At 40.6% G+C, this 17,938-nt stretch overlaps 1 protein-coding gene across 11 annotated transcripts in view; it reads left to right on the plus strand.

Moving 5' to 3' along the window:
* tcf7 (transcription factor 7) overlaps positions 1-17,938 on the plus strand; it is a 114,512-nt gene that overhangs the window by 67,952 nt on the left and 28,622 nt on the right. For all 11 annotated transcript variants that reach the window (XM_067608589.1, XM_067608585.1, XM_067608586.1 and 8 more), the window contains one exon: positions 12,950-13,076. In XM_067608589.1, the coding sequence (XP_067464690.1) occupies positions 12,950-13,076 (127 nt within the window). The remainder of the gene's footprint in view (positions 1-12,949; positions 13,077-17,938) is intronic.

Here is a 17,938-nt window from a genome sequence, read left to right on the forward strand (position 1 = left end):
AAAGGCGTATCCAAAAAAATATTCCTGTTTGGGTTCGGGGATGTTAAGGCCATTCAGCACACTCTGCCCCCCCGCCAGGTATTTCTTTTGCATGGCCTTCAATGCTCCCATATCACGCAAACGCCCAGGGATGAGATTATTTTGATACAAACATCAAAGCAGCAGATCAGACAGAAAAGCACCGTGCACGTGAAGTGAACCGGTGCCCCCGGAGGGCAGAAAGCATATAAGCTGATTGAGTTGTCTGCCCCCCCCCCCCCCCCCCCAAAAAAAAACTTTACTCAACAACAGTTAGCCTACATGTAGAGTCAGCCATGTACGACGCCCTGATCGCCACAAACACCCACCAACGCATGAGAGTCACATGTTTTGGTAGAAATATGCTTGTAAAGTACATGTAGGAACAAAACTGCATGTGCATATAAAGACACATTATCACATGTGCTGTTTTAAATGTTTCATAAAAATAAACAAATAATTATTGGAATTGGTTTTGCCTCTCTCAGTGCAGCTGAGAAGTTACACTGTCTCGATATTTAATACTTTTTTCGATGTATTTTTCAAGTTATTTCTGGACAGTATTGTAGGATGATTGTATCCCATCAACAGCACACTCAAAAATCTATTATACCTTTGCATTCACCTTCTTTCTTTCTTTCAAATCATTTGCTTCACATAATTGGGTTGAATTAGAGATTTATTTATTTGAGAATCTGCCTCTTCATGTGACTTTGTGAATCAGTTGATGAGAAACCAAATGAAAGGTAAAAGGAAGCACATTCTGATAAAGTCATCTATATATTTGTCTATCTAAAAAAGAAAGAAAAACATTTAAGAACTGAACTGTGTGACTCCTTTCTTGTGCTATTGCTGGTGGCCATGTTTGTGTAATAAATAGATACTGGCACATCGGAAACGCGTCACTGCAGGGTTTTTTTTTTTTTTTTTTTTTTTATGTGTGGCGGCATTTCCCATTTTGGCACATGGTCTGGTATTTAGGGTGAGCTGGTGAGTGAAAGCTGTCCTCAGCAGCCGTAGAGGAACGGTTTCACTATGAGTGAGAGATAGACACGCTCAGTCATCTCAGCATGGGACGGGACCGCATAACCTGCGGACGGGATCGCAAATCACACCGGGGATCTTTTGAGAAGAAGAAGAAGAAGAAAAAAAAAAAACCAAAAAACTCTGAGGCTCTGCATTTCCTTCCTTCATAAAGTACAGTAGGTAGGAGGAGATTCACCAAAAGGTCACTTTTATTTTTTTTCTTGATGATTGGGTAAATCTTTCATCCCAGACCGCAGCCACCATATAAATCAGGTCAGATAAACACAGTTGTGGAAGTTTGACATTTCACACTGGAAACAATCCTGACTGGCTTTTCTGAGAATAAATGCAAACACAAACGCCTTTTTTTTTCCGCCATGGCGAGCCTTCTGTTCCTCTCTGACAATGCTGTTATCAAACCGCTAAATTTTTTTTTTGTATGTGTCTGCTAACGGCTCCCACAAGACAGACAAATATGGCTGTGGCCTGAAGTAGTCGTATCTACAGTATTGTTTGAGAAAAACCAAACCCTGGAGGAAGTGTGTCTCAAAGAGGATTTACGTCCTCTGTGGTCTGCTCATTTCCTCCAGACTCCCTGTGTCAATATTTTTGTTGCGGATGATCGCCTGTATGTCACGAACAAGTTGTTAATTGTGGAACTTTCTGATGGAAATAAACAAGTACACCATTAATTAGCTCTCTTCAGGACCAATCATTAGAGGTCACTTGTGCTGAGCGGAAGCGTCACCGCAGTCTTGCACTCAGAAGGGAAAGTTGCCTGCTCGTCTGTCTCTGTCCACTCATTAAGAGAGTGATAAGTCATCTCTAAATGCCATCACACTGGTTGGATTTGATTTCGCACCCAGTCATATCCATGGCCTGGAGACAGCTGCAGCAGAGCCGAGCGTCGCCTCTCACAGAGGTTTTTTTTCTCACTGCACTGAACCTGAGCTGTGATGTCAGATTAAGTGTGAAAAGTGAATCTCTTTGCACTCCTTCCTGTTTCTTTTCTCTCTTTCATCTCTTTCACTCAAGTCTGATCAATACTACCACTTCTATTACAACCACTATTTTTACTAGCATCAGTACTACATCCTCTGCTGCTGCTACTGCAACTCTATTATTATACTCTATTATCTGCACTGGTAATGTTGGTAATGGAGAAATGAAAGATAGTATCCTTGTACGCATACATAATACATATGTATAAAAAAAACAGTAGAGATGAGAAGCTGAAGGCTTTTATAAAGATCTCTCCTAAAAAAAAAAAGAATAAATTATGAACAAGAAAGAATGGAAAAGCAATTACAGGATGCAATATAGAAAAATACAAAAAAAGCTAAAGGTTTCACACTTTCAACTGCAAGTCTGCAAGACAAACAACCTTGTTGACTGTTGTTATCACTACTACTATCGCTGATAATTATACTGCTACCATCTCTTGTACCGCTGATGTTATATAAACACTATTATAAATAGTAGTAGTTGTAGTTTCGGTAGCAGAGGTTGCATCTGTAGTTGTAGTGATGGTAGCAGCAGTGCAAATGCACCAATGCACGTAAAAGTCAAGGCTGTAGCCAGGATTTTAGAAATACTTCACGAGTCCAAGTCCGCCCATCCCACCTCGCCAGAGGACTTTGACCAGACACCAAAAATAAAGTCTGTAAAATGTGTTTGGATTTGTTTTTGTTTTTTTTCTGTCAAGGTTATTTTGTAACATGAAGATCTAAAACATTTGGATGTAGTTTGAAAGCCCTCTTCACACTCCCAGGAACAAAACTCTGCTGAATCCTCTTATTTACCATTGAACTAAAAGTATTCACCATGTTTCTTTATAATAGTAGAAGCTTCACAGAGGTTGAGCCCCCCCGAAGTCCCCCAAAGATACAGAGTATCTGACCTCAGTGTCATCAGTGGGGAAAAATAATTGCAGAAGGAAAAGTGGTGATTAAATTAAAAAAAAAAACTGGTGTCCTTGATCCTAAAGGTGTAAATAATGAGAATGTTGGTTATGAGTGGAAATCAGATTTTATATGCATTGCAACTAAAATGACGATGTAACCAAGAAAGCATAAATCTTCAAATTCATGCCGTTAAATCCTTCTTGATCCTGCAAATAAACCGTTCACATTTATGATGGATGTGTTCTAGTAAACAGCAAAAAAGAGGCTAAAAACATGATGCTGAGCAAAAACTGGAATCATTAATGTCTATGAACATTAATTTTTGTTGTAGTATGCGGAGTAATACACACACACACACACACACACACACACACACACACACACACACACAAAGCTGTTCTGTTAGTCTGTCCGTTAGTTACAAGTGGTGGTTACTGATTCATCATGGCCACGGCCCAGATGTTCCAGTGGTGTGTGGCAGCAGTGGACGTTGGTGTGTGTGTGTGTGTGTGTGTATCTGCATGCACACTACTGGGCGTGTCTTTGCATACATGCATTCATGCATGCATATGAGCATTTGTGTGTGTGTGTGTGTGTGTGTGTGTGTGAGTGTGTGTGTGTAAGTAATTGGGGAGTGGGCGGGCTTGTTGGGGGGGTGTTTGGCCCTTTTTTAAACATAGCTGCGTTGTTATGGTTGCCTGGGCTTTGATGTTGCCCAAACCTCCAACTAAGAGGCTCTCATTTTGGGCTCCTGAGTCTGGAGAAGGCAATGACTTCCAGATTGGGAGACCTACTCGCTGAGACTGGCTGCTGGGGTGGGACAAGCTGTGGGGGGTCATGAGGGGCAGAGCAGGTCACCCTGGTGCTACCGGGGAGCAACGGTGGATGTACTGCACACAAGTGGAAATGTAGAAGGACGCAGGACACCAGGGCTCACATCCTACATCGCACTCACAGTTTTGATCAACACTTAGTTTACAAAAAGTTTTCAAGATGTTAATGCGTCTCGCTTCATTTTTTCTATATTTTGCCACGACCACAGTCTATCTCTAAGCTTAACCGAGTGCTTTGAGCTGCCTTAACGTAACCATAAAACCGCTTCCACATGTACATTATGTGTCGACGGTGAACGATTTTTGCAAATAAGCTCAATTTAAATATTTCCTCAGCGAATCAGTTTAAAAAAAAGTAATCCAAGCAGCATTACATTTCCTACAAAACACATTTACCAACGCAAATCAGTCGTATATGAACATAAACGCTAACATCAGCATGCTAACATGCTCGCAGTGACAATAATATCGTCAAGTAATATAGTTCATGTAAATGACGTAATTTCAGCTGTAGAGCAGCGCAAAATAGCAGATTTATTTATCAAATGACACAGTGTAAAAGGAGTTGCTTAGATAATTATTATTATACATTATATATATTATTATGTCTCAGATGTTTAAACATTATGGAGAATCTATATTTCTCTTTCCTATATGTATATTTTCCATGAATATAATTTATCTATCTCTCTGGACAACAACTGAAGAGGTTTTCTGGCAAATAATCAACATTTTCATCCTCAGAAATCAAATAGATAACATGCTGTATAGTCTTTTCTCTCAGCAAAGACTGAAACCTTTTTCCTTTTCTAAATCACTTTAATGTTCTCTTAGTCATACAGGACAGTTCAAAATTGTTCTACCCAATGTCAAGCAGTTCAGGTATTTCACACAGAGGTGCTTTTTTTTGATCAAATTGCACTGAATTTAATCTTAAACCAATCTAATCTAATATCAAAGCTAGGCCAGGAGTTCCCATGGGATCAAATGCTCTGTGAGATTCTCAGGTGGTGAGGAGTTGCCACCTCATTTTCCCCTTCAGCTGTTATCTTCTCTTTCTCTTTCTGTCTTTCTTTCTCTTTTGCACTTTCTCTCTGCATGCAGGTGTGGGGAATTTTACCGAGCTTTTAGACTCACAGGTTTTTCCCCCCTCCTGTTCACCCACAAACCCCAACACTCGTGTAAGTACTGCGCGCGTGTGTGTGTGTGTGTATGTGTGTGTATGTGTGTACATGTCTGTGTGTGTATGTGTGTGTGTGTGTGCGTCTAGCTATTCATCACTCAAGCTTTGACCCTGACTTCTGACCTGTCAGAGGAAGTGTGACTGTACAGAGAGCGAATCATTTGTGTCTTTAAAGGACACTGATGAGGTGTGAAAAAAAAAAAAGATCCACTTCCAATTACCTTGACATTTGACATGCAATCACTGTACTTCTACAAAAAAGAAAATCCATCTACATTGTGTGAAGTAATCATTGATAAAATAGAGTTTTTCTCCACTGAATAGCTACTAAAATCCTCGTTTTGTCCTAGTGACGGCACTCCAGACGGCATAGATTGTCAGGGTCTGGACACAACCACAGTTTTCTGTTTTTAAAATTCTAGTTCAGTTAGTTTTTGTCAGAATAAGGAATACTTATACAATTAAAATGTCCACTTTTTGGTACATGTTTAGATAGTATCTGAATTTAACAATTAGCCAAATGCTCAGCGGATGGATTTATTTTATATACAAGGACTCATTGTTTTTTCATCCAGCCGCTCTGCTGTTACGTTCCCTTACTGAAGTCTTGGGCGTGCAAACTTGTAAAAAAAAGCCAATTAGAAAATTAGAAACCTGACGTCCCGTATACACGGCCCGAGACGCAGCGTCCTCTAGCCGAGGAAACCTACACCAGACTGACCTCAAATGAATAACGGCTAACAACAGTCTGAACGTGCCGACCGCAACCTGATTATTTAAGTGCGAGTGAACGCACCGAATGTCGCTGAACAGATGCTTGTAAGAAACAAGAGAATTCAAATGTCAAAGTGGAAAAACGTATTTCATTTCTTCAAGTTTTTTTTTTGTTTTTTTTTGTCAGCTACTATTTTTTTTCACTTTCAGTCCAGCTTATACAAGAAAAAATGTTTTCAGGAAGTGGAAACCTTTTGAGATGACAAATTCGTAAACCATCCAAACTGTGCCAAAAGTACTCCACTAATGATCAGAAATACTTTAATTACAGCTCATAGTCACTTTAAATGTAGTGATCAAAAAGTGAGCAAACACAAATAGCCCTGAATGCACTATATAAAGAATGTGAATACCTGGATTATCATCAAATCATTACATATCCAAACAGCATTTTTTTTCCCTCAAGCAAATGTATTATACTTCCCAAGTTGCACCACTATTGACTCAATGATTCCCTTACATGGAGCCACATTTGTTGTGATAGTTAATTCAAAGATCCACAGTGACGCACAAACTAAAACATGATTTTTATTAATGGTTGTTTTTATTTGTCCTTGTCGTACTGTCTATTAAGTACTAAGCACGATTCATTTGATGACAAAACATGACGCTGTCATGCTCAGATCTCTTGTGAAAAAGCTCTTTCCTGCGAGGCAGTTTGATTGCAGACACTTGAAAGGATTGCGGAGAGCAAGGTGAATCCACCATTAATTCCCAGCGACGTGTTTTTCTTTTTTCTTTTTTCTTTTCCCGTTTCTGCCACACTGAGGCAAGGTGATCGTCAGAGAAAGAGAGTGAATGAGTGTTTTTAATGTGCCATCTCCGTGAAATGTGAGATTAAAGACAGAATCAAAAGCACTCTGGAAGGGGGGGGGGGGGGGGGGGTGACAAAGGAGAGGATGCTTTAATTTCCGCTTCAAATATAAAAAGAGACGGATCTACTTAGTGTGTCATCTGGAAACTAAAGAATACATTAGAGGCGTAAGGTCCTCTAAATGAAGGTGTGTTTGTGCGCGTGCACTCGTAAGCATGCTATTGCGTTTCTTTGCACACATGTGTATGTGAAATGCATACATCCCCGCATGTGTGTGTGTGTGTGTGTGTGTGTGTCAGGGTCAAGGTGGAGGGCCGTCATTACAAACAAGTGATGTCTGAGATCCTATTAACTCTTGTATTCAGCAGCAGATTTCTGTTCAAATAGAGTGGAGATAAAAGGCAACAACAATATGCTGATAAATCAAAGGCCTTTCAAGTGAAATGAGACTACAGAGAGACTGAGGGCCGCATTTACGATTTCCTGACGCACTTAAAAAGGTGTTGATATCTAATTGGAATTATAAAAATGGAATAAAAATTGGAAAATTAAAGTGATCGCTTCTTTGAGGTAATTACATCTTTGATGTAATCAAACAGAAGATTTATTATTCAGCGCGGCTGCTGTTGTTGGTGTTTGACAGAGGGGTTTCTTCCTGTGTATGATTGCTTACATGACTAATGTGCGACACAGCGATACAAAGATAGAGATCAGGTATACTATGAGCCTCTGAATTTAGATGTAGTGGATAAAAGTGTCAAACAGCAACAAATATGCACCAACTACATTTTGTGTGTAATATCAAGTTGTGTTTTTTCTTAACCTTTTAAAGACATTGCGTAACTACAGTTAAAGGAACCCTGTAGGGCTTTCCTGTTATATTTGAGTTCTTAGAAATGTGTTGAATGCATTTCCTTTTTCTTAAAACATCTGCAGAAAATATATAAATAGTAGATTGTTTACATCAGTGTTTACTAGCTAGCGGTCTTGGGCGTTGCTATATTTCTGTGCAGGTAGAAACAAAAACAGGGACCCACTCATAAAAACATTGACATATAGCACTACTAGAGGTCAAAACCTCCACAGTGAACCCTTTGAAAGGATTCAAGACATCAGTTAGATACTAAGATTTTAAACACGCTACCTCGCTGAAATTGCGCACAGCCTTCGCCGAAACATCACCGTTGAAGCAAAATTCGAGGGTGTAGCTTTAAACGTTTCAAGATCGCTGTTGTGAAAGGACAACATAGCAGGACGATACACATGCTGGTCATTAAAAGCAGAATTCACATCACGAGATACAACGAGCATCAGCGGTTGCTTACATCGGCTCTCGCAACAGATCGCTTTGAGCTTCTCAGTTCTTTCCCGCCTCTGGAAGTTTGACCGCAACAGACATATGAGATGTAGAAACATTTAGGCGACAGCACAGCCTCCGAAAAAAACATACGTTTGTGTAAATCCACAGAAGAAGAAGAAGGAACGTGAGCGAATTTAAGGACATTTAAAATCTGTAGCGTTAAGCGCTCTGCCTGTTTTTACACCTGTCGGCCAATCACTGCAGAAAGTGGGTGTGACTGTCACGTTGTTTCGGTGACACAGATTCTCCATCAGAACGATCTGAGTCCTTTTCAGACTGTCCTAACAACAATTCTGAAAGAGCATGTTCTGGCCTTGAGTCATAACCAGTGCTTCCTATATGCAGATGGACCCTCATGTGTATTATTTCCCTATTAAAACATAAATAAATCAAGGCTCAGGTTGTCATAGTTGACGTACAGACAGAAAAAACAAACCTGTATTTATTATTAATTTGCACTATGAATTTATTTCCTGACAATTTATGTCAGCCTGCAAGGGTGGGCAACTCTGCTCCTATAAATTAAAGGGTGAGTGAACTTTTCCTTCCATTGCGTCTGTGTGTGTTTCACTATATATGTGTGTGTGTGTGTGTGTGTGTGTGTTCACCTGAACACGTGTATCCCTTCTGGTTTCTTTTTTACCGGCAACATAGCTGCACGATTCAAAGATGCCATAAGTGTTATTCCATCTTTTTCAAGTGTGTGTGTGTGTGTGTGTGTCCTACACATGCGTGTACAAACTTGTCTGTTTCAGCGAAGGTAATTATGTGTAAGTTTTGCGCGACTGTGTGTGTGTGTGTGTGTGTGTGTGTGTGTGTGTGTGTGGTGGGGTGAGGAGAGGAGAGGGGGGGATTTTTTTTAAATACAGAGGGGTTGATAATTATGGGTTAAATGAGTGCTCTCAGTCAGCCTCCCTGAGTGTGTGTAAAAAAAGGAAGGCGCAGCGAAAGCCACTTCAAGGCCAGCTAATTACCCCGAGGAAGAGAGGAAACATAAATGGACGATTTTGCGGCTATAATGTTACAGCAAAACGGCTACATCAACCTCAGCACGTGAAAAGGAGCCACAGCTACTTTTTGAAGGCTCCTTAGCAGCCCTGCACAGATGTGTGAGCGCGTGTGTGTGTGTGTGTGTGTGTGTGAGTGTGCATCCATATGTACGAAAGTCATCGAGAAACAGAACGTCTGTATGCATGAGTGTCTACATGCACTGTATGTAGAATGTGTTAAAGTGAGGGCCGATCATTCACGCTTTTGTATATTCTGGTTTAGCTGTGTGTGTGTGTGTGTGTGTGTGTGTGTGTGTGTGTAGATGTGAGTACTCACATCTTCTGGACTGTGTGTGTTTCTTACTGCACTGGCCGGATGTTGTACTCATTGCTTTTCTAAGAACATGAAAAGCAACGATGACTGCAAGAGTCTTAAATGACTTTTCTCTTTTAAGACTCTTGCAGTCATCTTTGCTTTTACTGTGGATACCGTGATGCTTTACATTCAAGACTTAGCCAGATTTTAATGTTGTGTAACCTCATGTAACTACGCAGTTTTGGGATTTTCCCTGCAAAATGTCAATGTCACTGCTGAAAATATAAAATTTCCCCATTTCCTTTTTCCAAGACAGAGATATGACTCCAGTTATAAAGAGAAGCGTGTGTATGATTTATGTTATATCAAGTGGTAAACAGTAGCTACAAAGGCAGCAGAGAAACTGTTGATCAAAGAGGAAAGGTAGAAAAGAAGGAGTGTGGATTTTAAGTAAATTTAGATATTAACTGATAAGAACAACAAAAAGTCATCCATGTCTCTGCAGTAGATGATTCACACTTTTTGTTCATGGTGTGTTGAATATTACAGAAGAGTCAGCCTCGTCTTAGAAGATGGAAAAGTGAGAAGTCCTAAAAATAAATGTAAATTTGGCTTTAAAAAATGGTCACAATCAAACACATTGTAAAAGAATGCTAAACTTGCGTCACTAATCACATCGAGCCAAGCATTAAAAATAAAAGACAGCATTTTTATGACTGCACAGTTACATAAAATGTAAAAACCTACATGTGTTGTACATCATTTCGTACACGTTTCCCTGTCATATAGATCAACATATGTTACTATCAGTGGAAATTTGGGATTTTGATTTTAGAATAAATGTTCTCTAGTGATTGAACAACGGTGTTAATTACCAGTTTCTGACTTCTAAAAACATCCAAACTCAAAAAGACATTAAAGACAAAACATTAAATAGGCTTCCACTCCAAACTGTTGAGTTGTAGTTATTTATGAATTCATTTATTTGCAGATATGAAAGCTGAACTTATAACGAAGGATTTGATGAGCAGATTTCATACTTCATTCCGATACAATAAAACGCAATCGACCCCTAACCCCTACCTTCAACCCCTACTGTCCCCTAAGCGTTACCATGACAACATGTATCTACTGGGGACATTTGGATGATTTTGTTGCCTTTGTTCTCTCATCCTATACGGTGACCCGACAGGCCACTCTGCCGAAATCGTTATACAGTCTTTAAACGACGAGGCTTCTCCTCCATCTCCAAGTACTTATTTGGGGTTTTTATGAATGCGGACCACCTTATCTGAACCTCACCACCACCTCCACCCTGCTCCCACACTACCTCCACCCCCCCCTCCCTCCCTCCCTCCCTCCCTCAAACCTCCCGCCCTTCGGCTCTCTGGTACAGAGGCAGTGCGTTTTGTTTTCATGTGTCTCGACATTAAAAGCGGTTTAGCAGTTTGATCTTAGCTCCACTGCTAGCCGTGTAGCATACACATGAGGGCCCGTGTGTGTGTGTGTGTGTGTGTGTTAGTGTGTGTGTGTGCTTGGCCAGTGAGAGAGAGTTTAAGATGTTGATGGATAGGAAAGGAGCTGTTGAAAGTGCGCGCGCGTGTATGCGCGTGTTAATGCGGAGTGTAGCGCGTGAAAGCTCTGCCTTTAAGTGATAAGGTATTCACTTTGTAACTCAGCAGGAGGCCCAGCAAGTAGCACCAGATCTGCCCCTCTGTAGCGCAGATGTTACACACTTCACACACAGACACTCATGCAAATGGACACACACACACACACACACACACACACACAGGCTTGTCCATCTCAGTGTACAAAATGAAATAACTTAAGAAACTTTTCTCCAGAAATATTCTTACACATGAAAATCTCTGCCAAGCTTTGAAAGACATCCATCCATACACATATCTGCCTGCTCACACACACACAAAAAAAAAAACACATTCACACTCCCAAAGAAAGATGCATATTTATACTCTTCCTACCACAGAAACTCTTACAGTGCCCGGTCCGCACACACACACACATACACACACACATGGCCTGGTTCAAACATATGCAGTTAAACCCTGTCCAAGGCTGCCTGATTAGCTGCCTCCAACATTGCAAACCGCTGTGACATATCGTATGTCAGCCAGCATGCTGTGAGCATTAGCAATAACTGGATTTCACGTAAGTTATTGAAAGCCATTTGTAAACAGAAACATGAAAGCAAACAAGCTCACACGCAGCCTCACTTGATCATCAAAGGCTTATCGATCAAATGAGCCTCCACCTCCTCCTCCTCCTCCTCCTCCCCGGCTCCTCTGGAAACCAATGGGAGCGAAGTATAGCCCATCTGTTTTGTTCCAAACGGTTTTTAAAATGTCCAGCTCTCTTTCTTTCTTTCTCATTCACTGCCTCATTCTTTCTCTCTTGTGCGTACGTGTGTTCTGTCATCGGACAAACGTCTTCGCACACGTAGCCCGAACGAGGGGAATATTCTGAGAGTGACATTCACGTCTTTGTGCGTCCGTGTAGTCTTGCATCTTGCAACAGCCAGCAATTAAAAACCTTCAAATAAAAAGAAAAGTTATGATTCAGATTTTCTTCTAAATGATTTAATGTTTGTCTGCATCTTGTAATAACTTCTTAAAGCAAGTGAAATAAAGGCAAAACCTGCATTATTATGATGTTCTTTGATCAGCAGTCTACATGACTGATCCTGAATCTTGACGTCTTGAAATAGAGTATGTTTTTCTCAAATTTTCAATTGTTTATGTGTCAATTTCTTTTTTTTATTTTTGCTTATTTTATTTAATCATTCTGGAATATCTCAACCTGGTCCTTTTGTTTCATAATTGAAGTCATTATTCTTCTCACTTATAACATTTTACTCAACACATTAATTGCTTTATTACTGAATGTCAGACCGGTCTCCCTCGTTCTTATTTAGAGCTGCAATGATTCATTAAAATTAATTGCCAACTATTTTGATGATTGATTAATCATTTGGAGTCATTCTTTAAGAAAAAAAATCCAAATTCTCAGATGTGAATATGTTCACTATGACTAAACTGAATATCTCTGGGCTGTGGACTGTTAGTCGGGACAAAACAAGACATTGGAAGACGTCATTTTCTGACATTTCATGGACCAAATAACAAATTCACAATAGCTGCGACCATGAACATTCATGCAGTCACACACACACACATACATACACAACATGACAAACACTTGACGTCCGTGGCAAATTTCAGCCTCACAGATTAGAAAGCTGCGGTTGCTACAGGGTTTCCACTCCCACTGCCACACCTCCTTTTTGCCAGTTGGCATGAACAGTTAATCAGTTGTTCTTTGGCTCATTACCATCCTTTCCACAGAATCTTGTGCAAGTCTGTGAATCCATTTGGAAGGTATGCGTCTTTTCGCCCCCTTTTAGCCAATTGGCATGAACACAAACGCACACCTTCTCACACACACACACACACACACTTGACCTCCATGCCAAATTTCAGCCTCTTAGGGCGAAAAACTTAGTGGCTGCCAAAGGTTGGGAAAATTTTTGTGAACCGAACAACCAACAGACAGAGCGAGCCATAGAGCCGCTGGCTGCGGTTAATAACTGTTTCAGATAATATGGTTAAACTGGGGACATGTTGGAAAGTCCCCACAACCCCGGTATCTCAACAATCAAATCCATTTCTAATTATCTAAATACATTTTTGTGTCGTTGTGTCTCCTTAACAGTCCAACAAAGTGTCGGTGGTGCAGCAGTCTCACGGGATGCATCCGCTGACGTCCCTCCTGCCCTACAGCAACGAGCACTTCAGCCCGAGTCCTCCACACTTGCCCACAGACATGAGCCAGAAGACAGGTAAGAACACACACACACACACACACACACACACACATATATATATATACTTTAGGTGACATTGAGACACAATAGACAAACACACACGTCATTACTGATGTTGAATTCTTGTTGAAATACAGAATTACACACATTTCAGTGGTCTATCTTCCACACACACACATACTCAAATAAACACAGACATACTCCAGACAGCTGCTGAATTGTTGATGAAATCTTCGTCCACACACACACACTGGGATCTGTGTGTGCTGTCGACACATCATTCATCACATCTACACACACACACACACACACGCACACGCACACAAACACAAGATATGTAATGTAACAAATGCATAATATATTCATATCCTCTTTTTATTTCTCGCTCTCTCTCTCTCACTCGCATAATGTTTGTGGATCTCCCTCCCTCCCTCACACATGGACACACACACACACACACATTCAGGCACGCACACAGTGTGTGAAGTGGCAGAACCGGCTCCGTCAGACTGTGGCGGTCCCATGGCTGCTCTGAAGTGGCCTGCTCCTCTGAAGGGACCGCCAGCCACGCACACACACACACATACACACACGCACGTACACGCAAGATGGAAACAATTAGGGTGACAATCGCACAAGCCATCTCAGCAGCACACACAAGGTTCTCCTTAGTGAGCATACAAACACACACTGTACTCTGTTTGGAAGTCACAAACAAACACACCCTGACATTTAAACACTGTAGGGGTTTTACCCTGCAAGAGGCGGGGCTAAAAGGGCGGCGGTGTCGGTTGGTCCGTCCATCTGTCCGTCCGTCTTGCACTTCGCTCTAGTGGAAGACATCTCACTTTACTGGCCTCTTGAATTTTACTAAATGTATTTATGATCCTCAAAAGATGAGTTTGGCATCCGTCTTGTCAATATTTCTAAACCCAAGCAAGACTAACAACTAACATGCATGTTCCCAAAGTTCCCAAACATACAATCCAAACTCCCTCTTGTTATATTAAGTATTACAAGAGCTGGATACAATGTGGCAGATTTGGATTTCCCCTTGTTCAAACGTACTTTTTTTTTTTTTTTTTTTTTTTTTAACAAGGGAATGTCACTCAGGAGGCAGAGTATGTTGTCTATTAATTGTAGTTGGTGGTGTAAGTCCAGGCTCCTCCTGCCCACATGTCGAAGTGTCCTTTTTTGGGGTTTTTTTGTTATTTATTTGTTTTGCAGGATGTCATCTCAATGTGTGCAGTCTTTAGTACAAGTCAATTCTCCAGGAAACAAACCAAGAAACAAAAAAACAAACTATGTGTGTGTGTATTTGCTGGATGAGCAACTTTTCATTGGAATGAACGGGTGCCATCTTGGATCACTATATTCAGTTCTCTTTATACATCCACTATACTAAACTTTATTTTGGAAAACTCCATTAAATTTACTGAACACATTCAAGCCCTATGAGCCCCTTTAATGTCTTTTCCTCTAGTGCAGGGGTACTCAAATACAAGTCCTACTGTTCCACTTAATACATCTCCACCACATCAAAGGTCCAGTGAAGGTACATTACATGATGAGTACAAAAACTTCAGAACTGAATAACATTTCTGTATTAATGGTAGATGTATCTTTGTTGTGTAACACTTGAGCATAAAAAATTCTTCAAATGAAAACAGATTCATCTGGAGTCTTGATGTCACACTTCAACTGATTCAGTTTTGTTGTCCTTACTTCCGTGTTTTCGGCGTAGTTTCGTTCAAATACTAACATGTTTGGTGTCGTAGTGGCGTTCTGCGTTCCCACTCTTCATTATGGCCACTGTTTCACTGCAAATCAAGCTCAGTAATGTACTCGTACTTCCTTCCAACAAAATGAATGCATAGTTATTTTTATGTCAGTCTTTCTTTTTTATGTATCGGTTAGTTTTGAACCTACATTCATGAATCCTACATTACACAATGACCTTGCCAGCTGTGGTGGCTAGTAGGCAGCTGAATGATGACAGCCGAGGTGACACGATAGCCATGTGTTATTCAAACGTGGTCCAGCTGAGGTTGGATCCAGAATGGAGTCCACTTATTGAGTATGTACGCTCTAGTGCCCCCCCTATGATTAACTCAACATTTGTAGCTCTGTTGTCCCACTCAGGCCGACACCGTGACCCATGTTGGATTAGACTCTTTTTTTTGGCTTTGGTGAACTGGCGTTTGTGTCAGGGATAGAAATGAATTCAATGATAGCAACATGTAAATGTCATTTAACTGACCCCTGCAAAAGAGAAAAGAAATAAAGATTGAGAGAGAAAGCGAAGGAGAGAAAGCGAGGGATTTAGGGAGTCTAAAGAGAAGAGAGGTGACACGAAAAGATAACTTGTATTTGGTAATTCTTCTGTGTAATTAAGTACAATTCTCTGTTTAAATGAACATCTCCTGTATGAAATGTATGCATAGGAAGCCTTAAATCATTTCTGCACTGTTTATTCCGCCAACACTTTCATGTTTTTGTGTGTAATGAACAGTGTAATGAGCAGCTCTAGGGACCAGTTGTGTTTATGGATATACACATAATCATGCTCAGCAACACACACATTTCATCAGTCTAAAGCTTATTAGACAAAAATCCTTTACGCGTTCAAAAGTTGCCTCTCCAGTAAACATGATGGATTACAAACTGAATGATGATGAAAACAACTATAATAGTGATGTTTTGATAATAAAAACCGTAATAATGAGGATGATTTGATCCAAGTCATTACAACTTTACTTGTAGAAAACATTAAATACAAGAATACTACAAAAGGTGCAGGCAAGAACTAGAAAACAGACTAGATACTGTATATCAGAGTGCAGGCAGAGGTCGGCAGAGTTTAGCAAGTGTCAGAAAACTTAGTTTAATACAGCTGGCAACCATGAAATCGCTTCCTGATATGATAAGGTGAGATTTACTGGTCATCTAACGCCGCCTGGGTTTTCCTCAGGAGCCGCCACGTCAAAAACCCTCTGAAGTCTCCAAGTCTGAACGAAATAATTCAAGGATTTTGACAGCGGATGGTGATGATGAAAGCGAGTACTCTTATTCGGAGAAAAGGAGAAAACAGGAGATTGAGAGCAAGAGAGAACAGAGTGACGAAAAAAACAGAAACATCAGATGAACAAAAGTCTTTCCTCGGCTCTGATTGGATATTAGACGTACCTCAGGCAATCTCCTGCCGTCTCCGTCTGGAAATCCCCTCTTCCTACGAACACACTCTCCTTGTTGAAGACTGTGTGTGTGTGTGTGTGTGTGTGTGTGTGTGTGTGTGTATGTGGCTGACGCTAGCAAAGTGACTCAGCTCTTAATGACAGACTGAGCCACCTGCTTCTAGCCACTAACACACACACACACACACACACACACACACACACACACACACACACACACACACACACACAAACACACACCTGGCTGCTGCATATAACCTTTGTCACACCATCTCACCTGAATTCTGACTACGCTTCCACTCAGGAACATCACGAAGCGCACAGACACAAAAACACCGCCTTACCTCACTCCTCATATCACTCGTCAGCTCGTCCCTGGTAGGAGTTACCTCATCAGTGATGTCATTTTTTCAGCTCACCTACTTACTACTTTGTTCTCAAACTGCTGAACTCAGCTTTTATCAATAAAATTTCCTTCCTTCGGGACATAAATTCAGAAGACTGATGTTAAAGGGGACGTATGATTGCACATTTCCAGGTCTATATTTATATTTTGGGGCTCTACTGGAATACCTTTGCATGAATTACAGTTTTTAAAAAACACTTTATTTATCTTATACTGACTCTTTATGCAGCCCCTCAGTTCAGCCTCTGTCTGAAACAGGCCGTTTTAGTTCCTGTCTCTTTAAGGCTCCCTCCTCCCGATGAGCCCACTCTGTTCTGATTGGCCAGCTTCCAAAGGCTACGCAACTAAACAGAAGTAGTAGGATCTCACTTCTTTTTCTCGTTCTTTACTCGAAACAGAAACTTCTTAAAGATATCTGTTGTCCATGTTTGAACCTGAGTCCCCAAAATATGCAAGTGGACAAGGTTAACAACCCGTGGAACAACCTTAGCAACAAAGACTGCAGAACAGACAGCCGTTTGTGGGCACGCACAAACAATCTGTCATCACGAGGAGGAATTAGAGGTTTACAAACAGAGCGTTCAGAGCAGGTTGAAGCCTTTGCTTTTGACCTGCAAGGAGCACTTTACATATGTTCACCTCATGTTTTGGAACTTTGACAGTGTTTAACATAGAGACCCGACATCATAACAGTATAAAAATAACAGAACATCAAAAAAAAGCATATGTCCTCTTTAAATTATGGAGGGCTGATCCAAGACACCATTTTTGCTGGAATTATCAGCTCCTGGGTACTGGGTCTCTGAAGGAGAACTGAAAATATACAAATTTTTTATTAGGTCAAAAATGTCCCACTGACATTCCTGAAAGCCGAAATAATTAAAATGCAATGTTCATAGAAACCGTCACAACTTTTTGCAACTTTAGATCACCAGTTACCAACCTAATACTTCTTAAAATGAAGCAATGTCCACCAGTTTAGACCAATTCTACTTGGTTCATTTCTATATTTGAATAATTTGATAGCTCTGGAGAATTAAAATCATCCATGAAGTCACAAGAAAAGAGCAAAGATTTGAGAAAAGTCTGAAAAATAAATATAATTTTGTATAACAGAAATAGGTTTTTCTTGCTTTCTTATCTTGTTGATCATTTCGTGACCCCCCCCCCCCCCCCCCCCGGTTTAGATGCTACTGGTGTATATAGAGCAGCCCAGAGGCCTGTTTGATACAGAGTCATGCTTTCGGATGATGTCATGATTGGATTGTTGAATCAAG

Source organism: Thunnus thynnus, chromosome 13 (genome assembly GCF_963924715.1).
Source record: "Thunnus thynnus chromosome 13, fThuThy2.1, whole genome shotgun sequence".
NCBI classification, from domain to species: domain Eukaryota; kingdom Metazoa; phylum Chordata; class Actinopteri; order Scombriformes; family Scombridae; genus Thunnus; species Thunnus thynnus.